This window comes from Micropterus salmoides, unplaced genomic scaffold (assembly GCF_014851395.1).
Source record: "Micropterus salmoides isolate LMB-PRFRI ecotype aquatic unplaced genomic scaffold, ASM1485139v1 Ms_hic_scaffold_3, whole genome shotgun sequence".
NCBI lineage: Eukaryota > Metazoa > Chordata > Actinopteri > Centrarchiformes > Centrarchidae > Micropterus > Micropterus salmoides.
The window spans coordinates 4,235,388-4,258,714 of record NW_024042261.1 but is presented as its reverse complement, the minus strand read 5'-3'; the positions used below and the strand labels follow the sequence as shown (position 1 = coordinate 4,258,714).

Here is a 23,327-nt window from a genome sequence, read left to right as displayed (position 1 = left end):
ACTGTTAGCTCAACGTTTTCTCAAAACGACTTACCTCGAAGACGACTTAACTAGAAACTACTGTTTGCTTGAAATTATTATACTGATTTAGGTAAAGACGACTCGGAACGCCTTAGCTAGAAAATGCTGTTGGCTCAAAATGACTGAGTTTGAAATGACTCTAGGAGGAGTTTGTTAAAGTACGGAGAGTGTAAATAAATAACTTCCCGCCGCTATCCGTTCAAAACATAGTTGGACTTGCCACTAGCAAGATTGCCCAGCAAGATTGCTCAAAAAGTTGCCCCATGTATCATCAGCTTTAGACTGACCAGGGCGTTACTGAAGATGACGGATCACCTGTTCAAAAACTTGCCGTTAAAAGGTTCCTGCTAAAGGAGCGAATAACTACATTAAACTTGATGCAGCACCTGCGGGATCACCATAGCTTTGCACGCCTAAGTAAAGGTAGGCCTAATACATTATATTGAATAACTAGCAAGTTGGTGGGGAACCAAATATAAACGCGTCACTTATAATCGATGCCGTAGCGGTGAGAGTTGAGCTTCCAGTGCAACGTAAACGAACAAGGCAGGTGTTACCTTTCAGACCCACCGCTGCGCTTTGAGGCCCATTATTTTCAATAGCTTGGTTTATTGCTGCATCAAGAAACGTGCACCGCACGGCGAGCTCGTGCGCATGCTGCGGTCAAAGTAGTTTAGTGATGAGCAGCTTGATGACGGTAACAGTACAGTTTATTCTCCTTTGTTACAATTTCCCCTGGTGGACAAAAGTTAATATTCCTCTTACATTAATAATACTTACATATTATAGAAATCTAATTGTTAATGTCATTAAATATTAAAAATCAACTTAAGTCATTACTAGTGTTGTGAAATTAATTAATGCGTAATAATCATAATAATCATGAAACCGTGATTATTTCTCTGACAATAATCGTACCAACAAAATCTGTAATCGTTGCATCCCTAGTGGTGAGCGTTGTGGTGCTAAATAGCTGCCGTGCATCACCCAGGTGGGTGCTACACATTGGTGGTGGTTGAGGTGAGGCTCCCCCACTACATTGTGAAGCGCTTTGAGTTTCAATGATAAAGCGCTATAAAAATGTAATGCATTATTATTATTATTATTGTTATTATTATTGCATTATGGACAGTCCATTTACATGCAACTTCGTGTCCTGTCGTGTCGAAGGATCAAGGAGGGCCCCCAGCCTCCTACTCATTTCAGCATTAAATATTTCTTCAAAATAATGTAAAAATGTCTTCTCATCTTCTTCTTGTAACCAGAGTCTTTCATCTCACCCCAAATCTCAGACCTTAAGTTCCCACCACACACAAAGTGATATTATTTCACCATCTGTACACAAATGTAGCCTAAGTAGTGAATTGTATTTGTGGGATGTGTGGTAATGTGTGCTGGTGTGGCAGGGCCAGGGCTGAATTTTTGTCCCAGTCCACCCCTACTTTAAGGGTACTGGTTTTGGTACTGGTATCAATAAATTTTAACAATACCTCACCCTAGTGACTGGTCACCACCCTGTTAGCTGTCATTTATTGTTAAATGATCAGGCTTGTTAGTAACTGGAAGGGCACTGATGAGCCAGACTACCTCCAAACCTACAGTCGATTTTAATCACATGCAGCTGGAAGCAGGGACGTGCACAAACATTTTGGTGGGCAGGGGCTCAAGTGAAAAAAAGGGCATTTTTTTAAACAAGACAAATATATTAACTCAACAACATTTTTACTTTTCTACAAAATAATCAGTTCACACAGAGACCACAGTCTTCTTCAGTATTCACTAGGTTTATCACAGGAGCAGGCGACAGCAAAGCAAACCATGCCACAATGTGCAGGTTTTCTATGCTAGGCTACTAGATAAATCTTCATACATAAATCTTCACACTAAACTGTAGCATTGGGCTGCAGGCATAGTCTAATTAAAATAAATGTTATTTAAATACTTTTTGTTTTACAAGCAAGATGCCAAATGAGCAAAGATAACCTTCAGCTTCACACAGCCAAGCAACATTGGATTGCAATACTGAATTGCCTGAATACATTAATATATTGATCAAATACTTTATTATTTTGCTTCCATGTCTTCATTTACTCTAATGGAAATAAAACTTCAAGAATAAACATTTAGATGGTGTTGGTTTTAAGCCTAATACCCTCTGTAAATGCTCCGTACTTGTATAGCGCCTTTCTAGTCTTTTCGACCACTCAAAGCGCTTTTACACTGAGCCTAAGTGCTCAAACGGAAACACACACTCATTCATACACTGGCAGAACAGCCGCCAGGGGCAATTTGGGGTTCAGTATCTTGCCCAAGGACACTTCGACACGCAACCAGGGGGAGCCAGGGATTGAACCGCCGACCTTCCGATTAACAGCCAACCTGCTCTACCTCCTGAGCCACAGCTGCCCACACTGCCCTGTCTGTTTGCATCTATAGATTTATTCTATATTAACCAAAACAAGCTAATCTGCATATTTACAAAGCACATTTCAGAGGAAAATAGACAACTCTTGATGCAAGTCATTAACTGGGGAAGTTCTGTGGTGATATGCTTTAGTTATTTTCTTTATCCCATTCACCTGCAGTGACTTGTCAAATGTGCACATTTTAATAAGTTAACACCTAATTTGCATATCAGTGTGGTGATTGTGATGACGTTATTTGACACAAATGTCTCCATCAGACGACGCTAAAGTTAGCTTCCGATTCGGCAGTTAAAGGGAACTTAAGTGAAAGTTAATTTACGTTGCTGAGCGACCGAATCTCCGTTTTTTGCACCTCTTACTGCTGTGAAAGCTGTTATGCATTTTAGGCTGTTTGAAACCCTTTTTTAGATTTGAAAAAACTTTATTTTAGGGTGATTTCACAGCTTTTTCTCCACATGCAGACCACATTAGACCAGTTCCAGATCCAAAACCCCTATACCTAGAGCTCTCAAATCTGGACTAGATTGTCCCACAGAGGCTAAAGTTTCAAACAAACATAGTTTCAGATTTGTGAAACCTTTATTCAATTTGTGAAAATGCTTTAAATGCTGATTTATCTCCTTTTTTCATGTGTAGACCATATAAGACCAGGTCATTGGAACTCCAATCTTCCGACCTGATAGCCTATTTAGATTTTTTTCCCAATAAATATATTGGTCTGACAGGGAATCTGTTGCAAACAGGAATAAATATACTGTATATTCTTTTATTAAAAAAAACAAAAACAAAGAACAAGCATCCAAGAAAAAAGGGCACTTTCTCTCGAGGAAGAAAAAAGGCAGGTGCTGAAACCCTTTTTGATGTCTATGTGTGCACGTGCCTGGCTGGAAGCCACCCTTTTGGTCGTCTTAGCTCCTTCCACTTGTTGGCATTAACTGATTCAGTTCAGATGATAACTTCATTGACTCATTTTCTTGTAACCAAAGCTGGATCCAGTGGTGCGCCATAACCCACACATTGACAGGACCACTGGGTCAATAGAGTCTTGAGAGGAACGAGAGGCGATGGAGAAGCACATCAACCTAGCTGCTGGTCTTCTCCGCACATCCTCCTCACCTGTAGGTACTGTTTTTTTTTTGTTAAAAAGAAATATAAGAATCTTTGCACTTGCATTGACTTTTGTGGTTTGAGTGACATAACTGAGAGAGGAAGAAGAGAGTGGCACATCATGGGAAGTCCCCCGGCAGTCTAGGCCTATAGCAGCATAACTAAGGGATGGTTCAGGACTACCTGAGCCAGCCCTAACTATAAGCTTTATCAAAGAGGAAAGTCTTAAGCCTACTCTTAAATGTGGAGATGGTGTCTGCCTCCTGAACAGGAGAAATATGATCTCTTTTTCTGGTTCTTCTGCATACAGATGCCGCAGCATTCAGCTGAAGAGTCTTAAGGGACTTATTGAGCCTGATAATAAAGAATTGCAGTAATCCAGCCTAGAAGTAACAAATACGTGGACCAGTTTTTCTGCATCATTTGGAAACAGGATGTTGTTGATGTTTGCAATGTTACATAAGTGAAAAAAAGGCGGTCCTTGAAGTTTGTTTTATGTGGGAATTAAAGGGCATGTCTTGATCAAAGATAACCCAGAGATTCCTCATGGTGGTAGAGTAATTCTATCTTTATGAGGTGTTTTTAAAGATTTAGGCTACATCTTCAGTAGGAACTAGTAGGCTTTGGTATAAGATGGACAGAAGGTTTAATTTGTTGTTTTCTTGGGATTTGTTGACAATAAGAAATATTATAAATATTTCTGCCCCAAATCCTCCAATACCACATGGTCTTGTTCACAAGTGAGGGTAAAGCGGCAAATTGGGTCAGTGTCAACACTAATGCAGGGATTGTACTGGATTGTTGTGGTAAAGTGGGAGCTGAACCTGAAGGTGAAACTCTCAATTTACCAGTCAATTTACTTTTCAACCCTCACCTATGGCCTCAAGGTTTGGTTAGAGACTGAAAGAACAAGATTGCGGATACAAGTGGGCGAAATGAGTTTCCTCAGTAGGATGGCTAGGGTCACCCTTTGCCTGAGGTTAAGGAGTTCATCTGTAGGGAGCTTGGAGTAGAGCCACTTCCCCTTCATGTTTATAGAACCCAGTTGAGGTGGTTTGGGCATCTGATAAGGATGGCTCCCAGGTGCCTCCTTTGGATGTTTTCTGGGAACGACAACCTAGGAGACCCTGGGGTAGACCCAGAACAGGCTGGAGAGATTGTATATCTTATGTGGCTTGAGAATGTCTCAGGATTCCCTAGGAGGAGCCAGAAGACGTTACTGGGGAAATTGACTTGCTTAGGATGCTGCCACTGCAACCTGGCCCTGGATAAGCAGCAGAAAGTAGATGGATTGTTGGAATGAAAATATACAATAATACCTGTCTTATCATTTAAGAGGAAATAAAGGGGGAAACTGTTGGTTAAGGGGTAATAGCACCAAAACAAACCATGCATACAATAGTGTACTACCCTACTTGGACAAAAACAATCATTTCCAGGCAGTACAAGCAGGCTTATTGCTGTGTGGGGAAAAATGGAGAGAGTGAACTTTAAACTCTCCTTGTCAGCTGACTAGCAATAAAACCGTATGGGGCCCTGGCTCAACATGACCACAAACATTACACACATTGCATTAACACAAAGGAAATAACATCCACCACCTGCAAAATGCATGCTGTATTTTTGTAATTTGCCCTCTAATTGAACCTTTACCTGAATACAAAGGCCCAAGAGTGAGAACATTGATTTTGTGGATGAATCTAAGAAACTCTGAAAGCAAAGAGAAGAGAAAAGACAATCACGAGGTTGCTTTTCAGGTTCCACAACAGAGAGAGTTTCAGACAGGCAGGCTGGTAAGACCAGGTTGACATTCAGGAATGTCAGCACGTCACAGGGTGGTGTAGAGAGAGGGACAGAGGGAGGTAGTCAAACAGAGGAGGGACAAAGAGCAAGAGAGAGAGAGTCATAAATGCAATAATTACAGCTTAGCCAGAAATAAGCAACACACTCTCCTGGTTCCACAGGTCGCCTGCGTAGCTAACAGCACTGTTGTCCTTCTGACTGGAGGAAGACAGGGCCACTTCTCTGTTCTCTGAGTTGTTATTTGTACTGTACTCTTTCTTGGGATTTATTTTTCAACAGCATTTTTTTCAGTTCTAAGCATGGATTTGCTCCTGGATTCTGGCTAATTATTGATAATTCTTCCTTCCAGTTTCTCTCAACTCACTTTTTTTTTTAAAAAGGAAAAGGAATCTTTTACCATGTCTGTGACTGCCCTGTTCAGGGGCAAGTGGGGGCAGAAGTCACATGAAACCCCAGAGAAGCATCAAGCTGCTGTGGTTCAACCCAGCCATGAGGAGGACGATGATGAGGATGAATCCTGTGTTGGTTTTAGCAGAGAGCCTATCCGCAGGAACTCCCGCTTTTACCGGTCAATGAGGAAGAAGAGGCTGGTCTCATCTGAGCAGTCTGAAAGTAAGGAAACAACAGGCGTCTACAGTGCTTACAATTTAACATTGTATTTCTACTGTACCTCGAATATGGGCTCATGTCTCAAAAGTTAATTTATATTTAAGTTGACTTTTCTGGCCCTAAAGCAATAGATTTTTAGCCTATTTGAAACCTATTCACACTTTGTCAACTGAATACACAGAGAACATTGACAGGCTTCAACGGAAACATCACATTGCAGCAGCATGGTCTTCGTAGATTCTGTTTACTGTTGCTCTGTTTTGTTGTTTCATTGACAGTTGATGCAGTTATTTTTGACCATGGAACAAAGGCTCATCCTTCCGTTGAAATTCACATGAACACAACCAGAGAAACTAGTTCTGTTTGAACAGCATAACAGTATGCATAATACCTGCATAATACCTTTCCACAGGTCACCTCATGATTTTAAGCAAAAAAACATGAAACAACCAGGATACCTACCTAATATCATGTTTATTAGTGTCTGAAATTATTTGCAAATTTCTTATATGAATGTTTAATTGCCATCCTGCAAATCAATCGTCAACAGTTTTTAAGAGGCACAATCACAGAAACAAAGTTTTGAGCTTAGACTTTGCCCGGCCTCTTTGATAGGCCACAAAGGGAGGGATAAAAGTGATTACTTAATACATAACTACACCGTCAGCATCAGTCTCCTGAATGGATAAAATTAAGAAATAAAACATTGAGGTCTGTTGAAAAATGTAACAAAATCCAGTCACCTGATTATTGATTACCTGAAATAAAGAACTTGAACTTAAATCACCATTAGTGAACTTAAACCACTAATGATTGTTTTCAGAGGTAGGTTTCTGATTGGAACCCCAGTCCAAATTCAATTGAGTAAGATTTTCTGATCTTACCATTTATCAGCTAACCTGTATTGATCATTTTCACAGGCACTGATAACTTTGTCCTTTGCATTTTATCAGGGATATGATCCTATAATATTTGCTTTGATAGCATGTCTGATAAATTAAATGAATCTCAATCTCAGTAAAGGTGAAAAGATAATGATGTAGCTTCTAAAAGGGCTTGTTTTCTTTCATACCAGGAGTGAGAAGATCAGTGTCAGTCATAATCAGTGTTGGGGTAGTTACTCAAAAAATGTTATGAATTACACATTACTAGTTACTTTTTTTTTTTTTAAAGTAATGCCTTACTTTACTAGATTACTTACTGCTGGAAGTAACTAGTTACACTACTAGTTACATTACTTTTGGATTACTGCACAACATAACCAGTGATACACAATAAAGTTATACCTCATAAATGCCCAGATCAACACACAACATACTCCTTATTTTAATGAGAACGTACACAGGAGCTGTTTTATGCTCTTTAATACTACAAAGCTATCTGACAACAAAGTTGTGAACATCAGCCCAACATTTGTCAAGAGAAGAACAAGGCTACAGTACAGTAGCCTATCATAATGCTTAAAACTTTGTTTGGACATTTCATTGAAACATTTATTTCTTTTCTTTAGAAAGTTGCGTGGCGCTGCAGACAGCCCCCAGCTGCAGTGCATGGATCATGCGTAATATTCATCCAGCCAGAGGGGAACGATCACGAACTGTTCACAGCGCGTCGGTCTTATTAGTGCACAACCCGTACTGGCCCGCTGCAGACGGTCAGTGATAGTTCACTCTGACTGGATGAAGTTTCACGCTCCACATGATGATGACAGAGAAATATAGAGATTAATGTCAATAAAGCATGCTGTCAATATTTTAGAGACCCCCCAAAATATCATAAATCATGGAAGTCTTATCAAGGGGAGCTAAGCACCCCCTGGCTCCCCTGTAGTTCACAACCTGAGCAGAAGTCTCTCAAATCGTTTGTCAGACAACCTGTTCCTCCTCGGATTTGGCACAAGACTGCCCAGGCTAAAGAGCCTCGCCACAGGCGCACTAGAGGGCATCGCTGTCCTTTCGCAAAACAATAAAATAGGCCTTTTACCTCCACCCCTTGAAAGACTGCTTTGGCAGCTCTGCAGTTTCTGTGTCCTCATGGACTGGCGCTGAAGTCAAAAGTGAGGTGGGAAAAGTGTTACGCAAAAAGGCACAAAAACGGACTTTTGATTTATTTTTCTCTCCTCCTGTTATGCAGATAGATAAACCATTAAAACAAGCAAAACCCTCATTTAAATACTCCCACCTCCATTGTGTTTGCTCTTGTTGTCATCTTCGCAATAATTCTTAGTAAATCACCCATAACAGGTACTAAAATTGCACGCGTAAGATAGTACCAGTTCTGAAGTAACGCAATGATTTTGTTATTAGTAACTGTAATGTGATTACTGAAGTTATCAACAGTAATGCGTTAAATTACTGCATTACAGATCAAAGTAATCTGATTACAGTAATGTGTTACTTTGTAACGCGCTACCCCCAACACTGGTCATAATTTAGTTTTTCCATTACTTTCAGGGCCCAATTTACTAACAAATAAAGAGTACTATATTCTGCATTCTAAAATATTGCACGTGCAATTTTAGACAACAGGAGCAACGTAATTCTAATTCTGGAGAGGACCTGAGAGGTCTGAGCGGAGGCCCTTTGGCTCGACTTGCCTTTGTTTGGTTTTCCATTGTAGAAATGTTGCACCTGTACCTGCTTCCAGGTACTTTTTTTCGTATCACCTCACCTCTGTCGAGGTTCCAAGCGAGCTGAGGGATACTAAAATGTAACGTGAAAACAGACAGACTGCTGATTGGTCAGAGAGAATATTCACTATTCACTGCATCATCATTGCTGCACCAGACAGAGGCGAGTAACAGAAAGTTTTATATTTTACAGTTTTCGTATGGAATTTCATCACTAAATCCACTTCTGAGAAGTTTTGAGGTGAGAAATCAGCTGTGTAGATTTCAATATTGACAGTTTTACGAGAAGTGATGGCGGAACAAAAATGTGCTCAAATAGTTTATATATATATATATATATATATATATATATATATATATATATATATATATATATATATATATATATATATATATATATATGTAACCCATCTTCTTCAAGGTTCAACATGCACAACCCTTAAAGAGGTGGTATTATGCTCATTTTCAGGCAAGGAATACTTGCCTTCAGAGTTAATAGCCAAACCTGGCAAGTGGATGATTTTAATGTCAGATTACAACCCCTTCACTAACAGGCAATAAAAAAAGGATTCATTTTAGTAGAAAAACTACATATAGCCCCTTTAACTTTAGTGAGTGACATCTGCAGATGACCATAATACCAGATGACCTCTCCCTCACCGTTTCTCTGCAAAATGCTAAAGTGCAACTATACCTGTCCGGCCCGCCCAAGTAAAGTATATGTCGAAAACACTTAAGTTAGTGCAAGCTGTAGGCCTATTTTTTGTAAATATTACACCTTATAAACCCCTTTTCTTGGTATTAAACAATACCAAGTAACAAAACACCAGGAGACTGTTGGTGAAGGCCAACCAAGAGCTGATTTACACAGAGCCATGGAAGTGTCATTTGAAAAGTAATTACATCATCCTTTTCTGCATGTGTGTTTTTTAACTGTGCTGTGCATTTTTTATTTCCTATATTTTTGTACCACTTAAGGGCAGGTTTGGTTGTTAGCAAAAATCAAGATATTTCAAATATTAATAAAGTTGTTAATATTACAAAATTATTAATCAAGATTAATCAATATGGGCACCACCCTGGAATCAGTGACCAAAAACCATAGTTGAAAGTCTCAAAGAGTGGTTTGCCCACCTATAAATGCCAATAGCCTATTTAAATACTATTTTACATTAATAAGGTGGACAGTGAAGGTAGAATCTGAGCACTGACCGTCACAACAAGCTGTTAAAAACACAATAAACAAAGAAGCACTGGCAGCTGCTCTTTAAAAGGTAGGCTACAATTGGATTTATTTAACATTAGCACATCAACTTCAGCCAACACACCACTATCATCTGCTCTAACTTTCATTATTCGGCAGCAGTGTTACTGGACTTTGGTTATTGGCTTCATACACAGTTTCAGGAACAACAAGTAAAGAGCCAGTAGCGCACTACCGATACAAAATGCAACGCTCTACGCACGAAAGCACACAGCAATAAATAGGATTCAGATGTCCGTTATTAAAGCAAAGTCTTTTTCAGCTTGGATCCTGATTATAGCCCGGGTGTCAGCAGGTTCAGTGGCGCACTGATCCTCATAGCAGTAGGGAAAATGGTGAAGTCAACTTTGTTGGGAGAGAGCGATGCATCAAAGATTATCCTTCACTCTGTGAGCAAACAGTGGAAGGGATGAGATTGTTTAGTTGTGTGTTTAAGTCTCTTTTGGGATCCAAAACTGTTTTCGGGAAACACAAAACAAAAGAGAAAACAAAAGACAGTCCGTTCTAGACCAGCAAATTAGACCTTCACCTAGCGTTGACATGAGATTAAAGTTACCCCCTGTAGAAACACTCTGTTAATGTGTTAGTGATGTGAAGGCTGCACCACAGGGGGTCCTACGCTCCTTAAAAGTTTCGGCCAGTAGCAATCCAGTATTTTGATTCCACTTACTCTCAGGTGTGAGTTAACGGGAGGGATTTTGCTGCGCCGTGTTCCAGACTTGTTTTACATGAAGGCCCGTTTGTACAGGTTACTGGCCTACATGCAGGATACTTATTTTTTTCCCCATAATGTGAGGTCCCAACAATTATATGTAATCATTTTAATATTATAGAGGCTGCTTGATCAGCAGCATATCCTCAGGGCTTTAGTGCATTTTATTCAGCTAACTCAATCTTTGTAATCTGTCCAGAGGTTTTTCAAATGTATTATGTGGAAAGGCACAAGTCAAAGTCTACTCTCAGTGGAATATTCATAGCACACACCCACACACGTTGGGACTGCTACAGTGACGTGCAGTACCAACAAGAGATTCTGTTACTGCGTAAAAAAATAGCACTGATGCATTATCAGCTGATTGCACAATTTGAATGCTGTTAAACTCAACTCGCCACTCTTAGTACAAAAAACACAACAGATCATCAAAAAAATACTTTTTCTTCACAATTATAACTAACACTGACTGAGTACAACAACAAAAACATTTAGCGAGACATGTTTCGCATTGAAATACATTATGCTCATACAATGTAGATGCATAACTTAAATTAAAACAAATTATTCTCTGTTGTTAAAATACCTATCATTATGCTCATTGATCCTAACCCTGTTGTTTCATTTACTTGATGTGTTCAGATCCAAAACTTCACTGCAATGATTACAGTATGTATAATACAATACATTATTACTTAATTAAAATGAACAGAAAAATGCTTTTACATTTGAAGTGTGCTAGCCCAAAAATATGAGCAAACAAGTGATTGGTTTTGGAAGGATAAGTTTAATTTCCTTGTCCTCACTATTGTACCTGATTATTAAGACACTTTATTCTTTTGCTTGTTTCTCTCTCTCTTTCCGTCTCTCTTTCCAGATTCTACAAGACCTATTTTGGACCATGGTCCATGCAACAGAGCAGGAGTCTCCTCCTCTAATGCTCCCTTACCACACAAATCACCTTTGTTGCCTGGGACAAGACGGTGAGTCTGCATGCCTTCACTGCCCAACCCTATCACTGAACACAGGCACACCCAGAAAGCACATACAGCTTTGTTTAAACACTTCACACACGTCACTTTTATATTTCATACTGGGTACTGTCATTGTCTTATTGTCTGTGATAAGCACACACCCCATTCAATCTCTCTGAAGGATAATTCATTGTCACTCAAACAACAGTCTTATGATGTATTCATTTCTACTCAGAAGACTGTGATCCCAGAAAGCAGTATGCTAGAGGTTGAGAGGTTAGAGGTTGCGTTTTGTATTTCTAGATAAGCTAATAGCTACAATTTAATGAGTATTCTGCAAAAAACTTCCAATCCTTTGGTCACCTAAATTTCAGAAAGCCAGGGATGTTGGAAGTCAATCAGTGTCGGGGGTGCCAAGAGAAAGTCAGTCGATATAATGAAGTCATGAGGTTACACAACAATTTTAGGTTTTGCATTATTTGAATGGACAGGATTTTTTATATCCATCTTTATTGACAATATTACAGTATATGCAGTATATATACAGTCCATATATATATACAGTATACAGTCATTTTTGAATGTTTTACAGTATTACAGAAAGTAAACGTGAATGCCAATATGTATGTCAAAGCAGCCTGCAGTCCCTCCCTGTCTTTGTGTTTTTAAACATGCAGAAGCAAATAGCACATTAATGGGAAAACGCATTCATCAAAAATGTGTATTAAAATGTTTGAATAAATAATTACAATGTATATATAGTGCACGATTAATAAACTTGCAGTGTTATTTTTCTCTTTTTTTTTCTCCTGGGCCAGTAAAAATATGCAAGGGTCCAGTAAAACTCTCAAATATAACAAGATGCCAACTGCTGGTGGATATGTTTAATTTATGGCATCTGCTGTGTGTATGGGATAAATATCCTGCCATTTTTCAAAACTGAAAGTAAAGTTCTGAAAGGTTGAAACTAAGTGTTTGAAAATTCTAAATCTTACAACCTGTAGGTGAAGATGTAGATGGCTGTGATGTGATTCTAAAGTTTCTTTTTGCTGTCATATGTAGACTTTCACCACAGCGCCATCATTCCAGAACTGTGTTGCCCAGCAATGGTGATGCCAGCAGCAGACATGCCAACAGGGATGCCGTGGATAGGAGAAAAGGAGGAGTGGGAGGAGAGAGGAGTGTAGACATATCGGCTGCCTCCAACAGCCTGCATAGAGATGTTACAGCTGACATGATCAGTTACCAGACCCACAGCATTTATAGCGGAGACATAAACAAGTTGTCTGAGCAAACAGCCACAGCTTGCACTGTACAGGAGATCAGAGGAGAAACCATGAGCTCACAACAGCCCATTTCTGATGGAGCAGACCGGGATAAATTCAACCTCAGGTCAGACCAAACAACATTGCAGATGTAAAGGACAGAAATGAAAAGGCTATGTGTTTGTGTTGATAGTAAATAAGATATCATTGAGTAAGGGTTTTAGTACTTTTGCTCAGAGATTGGAAGAATTATTATTAGTCTTGGAAAGACTGAATGTGAAGAGGTGCCAGTCGATGTTTTTATATTTCCAGCAAAGCAAAAAGCTTTCCTGGTGCTAGGGTTCTCTTCGTTTGGTTTAATGGAGAAGTGCAGAGAACTCATCATTGTGTGTCTGTGTGATGTAATGCACCAACAGTACTACTACATCATTTTTAATGGTAAAATGAAGAATACAGTATAATATACTACCTACCTGCCTGTCCAAAAATCTATATCCCTTTTTATGTCTTTTCAGGCTGCTGAGCAATAGAGAGAGCTCCCAGACTATCAGCCACAGCCTCAACATCATTAAAAACATTGGTGAGGAAAGCATATAATTTAAATTCCGCTATCAAATATGATTTGACTAAGGCTAACTGATCCAACACATATGCAAATATCTTTTTTTACACAATGCATAACTGTTTACCTAACGGGCTTGATAAGGCTTCAGTACTGTGTACTGAGTTGTATCTGTCACTGCATATCTTTGAGTCATTCTGTAAGTGTACCTCTCTAAGCTGATAGCTGGCTATGTTGGCATACTACTCACCATAGTATAGTTCACTGTGTACACAGGATAATGGTTATTTGTGAGGATTAGTCCAGATTCTTTCTAGACAGCAGGACTAAGGAAAAGACTTTCCATAAGGTTTACAGATATATGTATAGGCACTGTTTCTCTCCCTGTGCATTTCTTTGGCTGTGTGTGCACATTTCTCTCTTATGTAATTCTCAGTGCAGTTCTACGCCCACCAAAGCAATCTGCAATATACGACTGAAGGAGATTATGTAACAGATCGCTGTTGTCCAACATCACCTTCTCTCTTGATATACACATAGCCAATGTTCCCTGAAAAGTGCATCTGCTCTTATCAAATGTTTTAGTTGAATAAACTTAACCAAACCTATATTCACTAATCACTTATTGCCACACACATGGAGAAAGAAACTTGAAACTGTTATCTTTAATATTATTTGTTCCATTTCCAGTTTTTTCTCTTATCGTCTGGTTGCTATTGCTGGCTATAGTGAACACAAGTAAAATCTCTCATAATTTAAGCATTAGTATATAATATATATATATATATATATATATATATATATATATATATATATATATACACACACACACACACACACACACACAGGTTATTGTTAATATCTAACAAACAAGATACATGATAGATTCAACACAAGGTTGTATAATGGAATTAAGTTGTAGTTCCCTTTATGCTACTCACAAAATATATATGCAAAATATATTAACAGTAGCTGAGTGAATAAATAATTATCACTCATATAAATAAAATTATTTTACATTGTGGAGTGTTGAGGATGAATGAAGAAGTCTCAAAGCCTTAGGGAAGAATGTGGTTTGGAGTCTGGAGACATCTGAAGGAGTGCTGTGGCAAAGCATCACGCTGCCTCTGCTGGCTTGCTTTCTTCGAGGTGAGCATTAAAGTGGGGCAGTTGCTGTACAGCACCAGAACCGTAAATAAAAGAACAGAAAGCTTTGAACACTTGTCATAATTCTGGAGAAATGTTACTCATGAGAGGACAATAAAAAACGTGAGTCTCCCGTGAGTTAACCTCTGTTGCTCCTTGTTTACATCCTGCAACAGCATGCTACGTGTGACGTTGTGTTATTCTTCTGCGCATGCGGGTCACTTTCAGGCTGCGTGCACACTGGAGTAAACTGTCAACAAAACAAAAAAATCGGATCTGGTAAAAAAAATAGGAATTAAGCATCAAGGCCTGCAGTCTGAACGTAGCCTAACAGCAGTTCCTGTGGGATTCCTGTAACACATGGATTATGGGGGGTTCATTAGTTGTTGTTTGTTTCACGTTACTTGTGTTTTATTGGCAAGGGGTGGGCACTGGGCTATAGGAGTCCAGAGGGAAAGAGGGGAGATCTTGCAAAACTCAGAAACAATGGTCTGATAGAATGGGGATGGGAGGGCTTTGTAGCTTCCAGGAATATTCATGTAAGCGTGGTCCAGGGTATTTTTTCCTCTAGTGGGGATGTGGACATGCTGGTGGAATTAAGGTAAAACAGATGTGAGGAAAATCACCAGCTACAATAAAAACAATAACTTCACGTTGTTTTGTCATGTGACTGCTGATGACCTCAAACAGTTCCTGCATTTTTGAATTTGTATCTAGAGGAATGTAAACAGCAACAACAAAAACACTGGAGAATCCTCTGGGAAGATAATATGGCCGACATCTTAACAATAATAATCCCACATCTTTTAACCTCTTCACTAGGCCCATGGGTAAGGTGCCTATATCGAAAATGCACGCCCAAATTTAATATCTCCAAAATGACAAGGGCTATAAACATTATATTGCTAGCAAATGGAAGGTAACACATTTAAAAACCAGGAAGAGTTAAAGCACTCCCTGCACAACTGTCTGCTATTGCACAAGGATTAAATCACTCCACTGCTGCAGCCAGCATATCTCGCTTGTGTCAGAGATGTGCTTTTTAAGTGACATATTTTATCATTGAAATTCACTTAATCTGGGAACAGTGGTTGATCTTGTTGAAAAAATCACTGTTTCAAAAGAAATGTCACGGTTTACAGAACGAGTGCAAGCAAGAGTGTGAGCCCAAAAGTAGGGATGGGGATGCTCAATACTGACGTGTCAACGCTGTGTCGAGATCCCGAAGCACAGGCGTTTAGAAACACTGCTCCAAAGCGTGGTTCAAAACGTCAATGTCACGTGACCGCAGTGAAGCGAGGCTTTGGTGCGTTTCACTCCTGTTTCGACAGGTGGCACACCTGCCGCTTCTACGCTTGATTCACACTGTTTGGAACAAACTGCACATCAGCTTTAAACTCATTTGACAGATTTGTCCCAAGGACACAGTCATTTGGTTTATTTGAGCGACCTGCTGTAGTAGCTATATCCGCACCTGTAGGCCTATGATGGCAAAAAAAATATTTATCTTTGCCAGTAAAAAATGTTCCATGTGACCAAATTTTTCCAAGGCAGGTGATGTCAATTATGAAAAAAAAAACAGACTCAGCCCCAAAACAGCTGAATATTTCTGAAGACAATTCTTGACATATAACAAATGTATAGGGCCTATATCTACACCTTTGTTAATAAGCTATGGTATAAAACTGTAGATATCCACATTTATTACCATTATTAGGCTATATTCTTAGATTTGTATACTTTATTATAATCTCTACTCACTAACTTCAACTACCTATTATTCCTATTCCTTTTATGTCTTGGTCTTGCGAGTATCTGCAAGAATTCACCCTCAGAGATCAATAAAGTATTCCGATTCTGAACATGAACAAGTTGTCTCTATGGGGGTAGTGGTTAAGACATATGCCTTTGGTGTGTGACCTGGGTTCGATTCCCACTGTGATACATGTGTCCCTGAGCAAGACACTTTACCCCTAGTTGCTCCCAAGCTGCGCCCTCTGACATAGCAATTGTGATTCCCTTTTAAGAAAAGCATCAGCTAAATGAGTGAGTACTTATGAAACAACACACAGATGTGTTTTATTTAAACACACTTTTATTGCAATCCCCATCTGCTGTCTCTGACAATCTGAAGGCATTTGTTTGTTTGTTGTATGGTGATTTCTCTGAAATCCTGTTGGTCACGTATCGATAAGATGTTTAGAATTGTAAACGCGGGTCAGTCATTGTTTCAATGAAACCCCTACCAAGATGTGTCGATATCAAAAGTGACCAGTAGGTGTCACAGTGGAGACGGCTGTCGAAGTGTTTCGAAGCCTCGACCCAATTCCAGCACAATTGCTTCAAACGTTTCAATGTTTCACAAAGCCTCGCTTTGCCCATCACTACCCAAAAACAAGACACCAAGGCAGAGATTCAGTTCAGGGGATTTAATCCAACAGAAGCAGAATATCAGGCTTACATCTAGTTGACTTATAAAAACGACTAAGAAATGGCAACAGACGGAACACTCCTCCATACAACATAACAGAGCATACACACACTACAAAACACTGCAATAACCGGACAAAGAAAGGCATATATACACAGGGACTAACGAGCAGGGCGGAGCAACACATGTGACAGGAATCAAGGTTAACGAGGAAAACAGAGAGACAGGCAGGGGGAACAGACAGAACACTTGACAGGCAGATATGGGGCAAAATAATAACCAACACAGACAGAACACATGTTACAAAATACCAGACAAGAATCTAACTTCAGACAACAAAAACCCATGTAAACAGACAAACACTGACCAACTATAACACAGGGATCATAACAGACAGAACCTAAATGACAACACAGAACTAGAACACAGAGTACAGAGCAGACTAAACCAAAATAATGCAGACAGAGAACTAGAAGCAAATACTAAGACATGAACTAAGGCACAGGACTGAGAACAAAGACATGGAACCAAAACCCAGACTCCCCAACAAGACACACAGACGGGATCGTGACAAGAAACTAGTTATTTTCCTCGTCTGATCACCCTGACAAACATCATTCAAGTAATGTCCAGTTTGTTAAATACAATGAAGGACAACTTTGCAACAAGATTCAATGACTTTGACACGCCCAAAGAGTTACCCTCACTTCATATAAAGCAGTCTTTTCTGCCATTGCCCAGTCAAAAAAGTGCAATCTCTCTCAATAGTAGCCTGTAGGCTTGATAGGCCTATCTGTGTTTTCCAATTTTCTGATTGTTACAGAGGACTGGAGAGTATTGCATGGATGTGGTGCAGCCGGTTATATGATCAAACAACACACTTGACAAAAAACAAGAAAGATGGTTAACAATGTAAAGAAAAAATATTAGCCATGTGCTCAATGAGCCAATGTTAATTACTTGTTGTGGATATGGGCCAAGGAGCACTTGTCCATGCGATCTGGATTTGAAATTGTGGACCTGTTCACTGCCAAGCTCTAATAATGCAACAACCTTCAAGCTAATAACGGCAGTCTTACTTGTTTCAAACCTTCAACTATAATTTATGTTGGCCTCAAATGAACAGGCAAGTTCAGTTGGTTCTCAATTGTTTGCTTCTTTTTACCAGGAAATGCTGTGATGTAGCTATGTAGGGTGTCACATCTGCCCAAGTACTCATCACCTGTGACTAACAGAGGCTCTCTAAGAAGTGTGGCAGGACTTTTCTAAAGCTGTTCCTTATGTCTCAAAATTGCCACTGAGGCACAGTGATAATCTAGGCATTTGCAAAAAGCAAAAAGAAATTCAACATGTGTTCCTATTGCCTGATTCATTTTCTTTTGACCCTCCAGCCTGTCTGTACCAGGAATACAGGGACACCTCCAAGCAGCAGGAGATTGAGCAACGGCGGTGGCGTGAGAACCTTTCACCTGGGGTCACAGCAGGGTCTGTGGTGGCAAAATCTGGTGTCATGTCCCCCCCTGTGTTACAGCTGCAGCTGAGGAACAGTGATCGCTCACTGAGCTTGTGGCAGAACCTGGAAGCTGTGCAGGCCAGCGGCCTACTCACCCAGCTACCGCAGAAAGAAATCATAATGCAAGAGGTGAGCAATTCTGTAAGGGGGAAGGATTATTTGGATCAGTACAAATGTTAAAATATTGCATTCAAGAGGTAAGCATTAGGTTTCACTCTTTACTGTTAAAGAAGTCAATATTAAAGGTGCGCAAGGCAACCTAGGAATCCAAGAAGGACCTGAATACAGACAAGCTGGCGGATGTTAGCCATCATGGTCAGTGTGACAACAGGCAGAAGTGGTTCTTGGTTTAGACAATGTATGTGTAAAGAGGATGAAGAAGACAGCGCCTAACTCTTTCACAAAATAGAGGAGAAGACGGTACTTTTGATGGTCAATGCATGCTGGAGTATCTGCTTTTTTGGCTGCAAGTAGCATGACATTTGAAACAGGTAAATCATCAAGTTTATTAAATGACACTAGGTTTTAAACCTGCCATCCTCTGTTCCATTGTGTTAAACTATGAAATGATCCTGTGTGAAAATGTAGCATGTTAGAGTTAAAGGGCTATATGTAGTTTTTCAAAGAAATCACTTTAACGCCCATTTGTGAACAGCCTGTAACCTCACATGAAAATGAAACGCTTGCTTTCCCGATCCCTCGGAACAACCACTATTGTCTGTCGTGTGAACGGATTGGGTGCATTTCCTGCATGTGCGCTCCCAAGCCCCTTGCCTCGTACAGGAACAACAGCACAGGGTTAGGCTAGACTGGAGGACTCAGAGGCGGACACAAGTGAGATGTCAAACACAGGATCAGATTTATTGTAAATGGTGCAGGGAAAGGAGCAGGAGGTTGGGACTAAACAGGGATCTCCAGACAGTGCGGGGCTTGGTAATGGCGTCCTTTTGTTCTGTACAAGGCGGCGTGGCTTGGCAGGCTGAGTTCAGCTAGGGAGGCGGGCAGCGTCTCAGGCGATACTGAGGTGGACAAAGAAACAGTTCGCTAAACACTCAAAACAGATGAGAATTTGGCCAGAGCAATTGTACCACGGGAGGTAAACTGGCAAAGAGTGGGAGCTCAACCAGGGTATTTGGCTGCAGGTGGTGATTAATGGATTAGCCACAGGTGTGAGACTCTGCCGGTGGAGAGGAGCCAGGGTCGGACGCGCCAATGAACACATACACACAGCACATGACGAACGAGACAGACAGGAACAGCAGGGGAGGGAACTACACGGAAGACGCTAGGAAATAGGAGGAGGCAAGGCCTAATCACAACACGCAGCTAATGAAGTGTCCGCCAACACCAAAAAAAACGACATCTCCCAGCACAGACTCCAACACAAACTCCATCTAAAAAACATTTACGTTTTGTGCTGAAGCCACAAGGATTTAATGAATGAGATTGACACACCATAATGAAAGTCTAACTGGAATTAATATAACTCAGATCTCTCCATGATCTTGTGAACTGCGCTGGGCGGATAGAACATACCACTTTAAGGGCCCCCCTTAAAGTGGGGGGTATCACAAAATAAGGGGTGGAAGGTTCCAAGTGTTGCTGGCCTTTAACACTATTGCTAAGCTAGAATACTAGAAATTAGAATGAACACTAATATTAGCCCTAAACTGTAAGACAGAAAAGAGTTTTATTTGTGAATCAGATGAATTGTTGAATGTAAATAACCTGTTGAAATGGGACAAATAGGCCTACTATAAACAATCTGTAGGCATACACTAGCCAAATAAACTGTATAGTATTATACTAACATTAAACGTTTCATTTGTTATAATAATGTACTAAAACAAATTTATACTAATTTCTCCTCCAGGTGGAGAGAACCTCTGCGGTTGACAGATGTGGATTTAGCCATTGTTGTAATATTAATTAGCTTTTAGCTATTAGCTTCTCCACCGTTTCAGTTGCTGTAACTTATGAACTACATAATATACAATGCAACTTAACAGTGCAGGACACCTCCACAGTTCATTCAATACAGTAATGTTATCCAACGAGGGTTAAAATGAAGGGCAACTGGACTTGGTTGAAGATACTGGAAGACGTTTCGTCCCTCATCCAAAGGACTTCTTCAGTTCTGACTGACTGGCAGGGAAACTCAGCTATTTAACCTCAGTGGGGTCGTTGGCCCGGGTCATCGATACCGCTGGTTCGTTAGTGTTCCTTGGTGTTGTGACGACAGTCGTTACAGTCGTTGAGACTACCTGTGGCCAAGACTGAACGACCATCGTTGGTATCTTCACCTGAGGCCAATGGGTTACGTTTGTTGAGTTTCCTGGGAAGTGATGAAAGGACAGCATTGTAAGTGGGGGATAAGTGGTGGCGTAGACCCCCTCCCCTGTTCAATGACGGCTTCTCAACCCTGGTGTAGATGGCTTCCTTGACACCTCTTTCAAACCATCCATCTTCTCTGTCTAAAATGTGCACCTGGTGGTCCTCAAACGAGTGTCCTCTGTCCTTCAGATGTAAGTAGACTGCAGAGTCTTGACCTGAGGAGTTGGCCCTTCTGTGTTGAGCCATGCGTTTGTGTAGTGGTTGTTTAGTCTCCCCAATATACAGGTCTGTGCATTCCTCACTGCATTGGACCGCATACACTAGATTGCTTTTCTTGTGTTTGGGTGTGCGGTCTTTGGGGTGGACCAGCATCTGTCTTAGTGTGTTCTTGGGTTTAAAAAACACAGGGATGTTATGTTTGTTAAAAATCCTCCTGAGTTTCTCTGATACTCCAGACACGTATGGAATCACAATGTTGTTGCGTTTGACCTTCTTTTCCCCTGTAGTTTTGTTCTTCTTGGATCTTGTGGCTGTTTTCACAAAGGTCCATTTAGGGTATCCACAGGCTGTAAGTGCCCCCTTCAGGTGGTTCTGTTCCTTCTCTCTGGCTTGGGCGCTTGTTGGTACAGGACAGAGGACACTCGTTTGAGGACCACCAGGTGCACATTTTAGACAGAGAAGATGGATGGTTTGAAAGAGGTGTCAAGGAAGCCATCTACACCAGGGTTGAGAAGCCGTCATTGAACAGGGGAGGGGGTCTACGCCACCACTTATCCCCCACTTACAATGCTGTCCTTTCATCACTTCCCAGGAAACTCAACAAACGTAACCCATTGGCCTCAGGTGAAGATACCAACGATGGTCGTTCAGTCTTGGCCACAGGTAGTCTCAACGACTGTAACGACTGTAACGACTGTCGTCACAACACCAAGGAACACTAACGAACCAGCGGTATCGATGACCCGGGCCAACGACCCCACTGAGGTTAAATAGCTGAGTTTCCCTGCCAGTCAGTCAGAACTGAAGAAGTCCTTTGGATGAGGGACGAAACGTCTTCCAGTATCTTCAACCAAGTCCAGTTGCCCTTCATTTTAACCCTCGTTGGATAACTATGACCTGGATGACTGAGAATCTTCATAGACATACAGTAATGTTACTTACCACGATCTAACCTTTATACTGAAGTTTTGCAACAATTTATAATATTCACTCTAGCTCAAACTGTTTTCATAATCATGTTAGGGTGCGTGGTTGGGCGGCAGGTTGGAGGACTCACAGCTGGCAGGTTCCGTTCAAAGAAAGGTTTATTAAACCAAAAGCAAGTACACTTGTGACGTGTCCGTCCGTATCGAGGCTTTCGAAGCCTGTGTCGAGTAATGCAGGATGATTTTTGTGAAGCGCGTATCGAGGCTTGTGCTGATGACGTGTTATGTGGTGACGTTCGTGACCGATTCAGGAGATGGTTTGCGGGTTTGGCCTGCAATTCGAAAGGAGCAGCAAAATGCAACGGACCCTCCTCAACATTTTGTGGACTTTTGAACTTGAACAAATTAGATTTTATCTACAGCTCATTTTAAATGGCTAAGAAAGTTTATCAAATTATGTCAGAATTGCTTCAAAAATACATTTTGTGGCTTTGGTAAGAATTAAACTCTTACGCCATATTACCCAAATAATAATTTTCTAAAGCAGGTAAAATCATCTCCAAAAAAGGAAGAGCCACACACCAAAGCCATGTTGCCGTTATAATCACTCTGCCCGTTTTACATTTATTGTCCACTTGATGGCACAGTAGAGCAAATGAAGCACCGTGAAGCTTCGGCCCATGAGTGAACCAATTGGGTGGAAAGCTTCAATGCTTCATGAAGCTTCATCTCGCCATCACTACTTACAGGCAGTGGCTGAGTCCAATGGGGGAAACACAAATCCAAAATACTGGCAGACAAAGTTACAGGCAGATATAAAAAAAAAAAACACACAGGAGACAGGGCAAGGCTGGCTACAAACCACAACAACAGACAGAGCATCTAAACACAACAATGACCAGACAAAGACTGAGGGAAACAAGCAAGGATATAGACACAGGGATAAGAGCTGGGAGGAGGTACACAGGTGAGGGACATGAGTCAAACGAGACTCAGGCAGGCAGAGTGATAACTGTGGGAACAGACATGACACAGGTTACTGAACACTAGACGATAGACAAGACAGAACCCCAATACCCAACAGACCAAAATAACAGATAATCAACTGACCAAAACTCAAGAGTGCAAAACTTGGCATGGCTGACAGGCAGAGTGTAACAAATCATCCAATACATTTAGCTGTGCTCACATTGCTGAGTCTATCTAATAAAAAAATATACATCTAGTTACTGAAAAACCTGCGTATCATGTTGGCTAAATGCAGTAAATGAAATGTTGTCATGCAACGAGCATGGATTAGTTCAACCTCTAGCTGAAAAACAGTGGTGGAAGAAGTACTCAATTTTCCTACTTAAGTAAAAGTACAGATACCACATAAAAATATTA

At 40.5% G+C, this 23,327-nt stretch overlaps 1 protein-coding gene across 2 annotated transcripts in view; it reads left to right on the top strand.

Annotated features, from left to right (window-relative positions):
* The first annotated feature begins 5,441 nt into the window (after positions 1-5,441).
* Positions 5,442-23,327, top strand: part of ngef (neuronal guanine nucleotide exchange factor) — a 53,047-nt gene continuing 35,161 nt past the window's right edge. Inside the window, exons 1-6 of one of the 2 annotated variants that reach the window (XM_038693063.1) lie at positions 5,442-5,969; positions 11,214-11,240; positions 11,449-11,554; positions 12,608-12,937; positions 13,326-13,390; positions 18,341-18,591. In XM_038693063.1, the coding sequence (XP_038548991.1) occupies positions 5,756-5,969; positions 11,214-11,240; positions 11,449-11,554; positions 12,608-12,937; positions 13,326-13,390; positions 18,341-18,591 (993 nt within the window). In that variant the 5' untranslated portion in view covers positions 5,442-5,755. The remainder of the gene's footprint in view (positions 5,970-11,213; positions 11,241-11,448; positions 11,555-12,607; positions 12,938-13,325; positions 13,391-18,340; positions 18,592-23,327) is intronic. The other variant, XM_038693064.1, reaches the window with a different exon arrangement.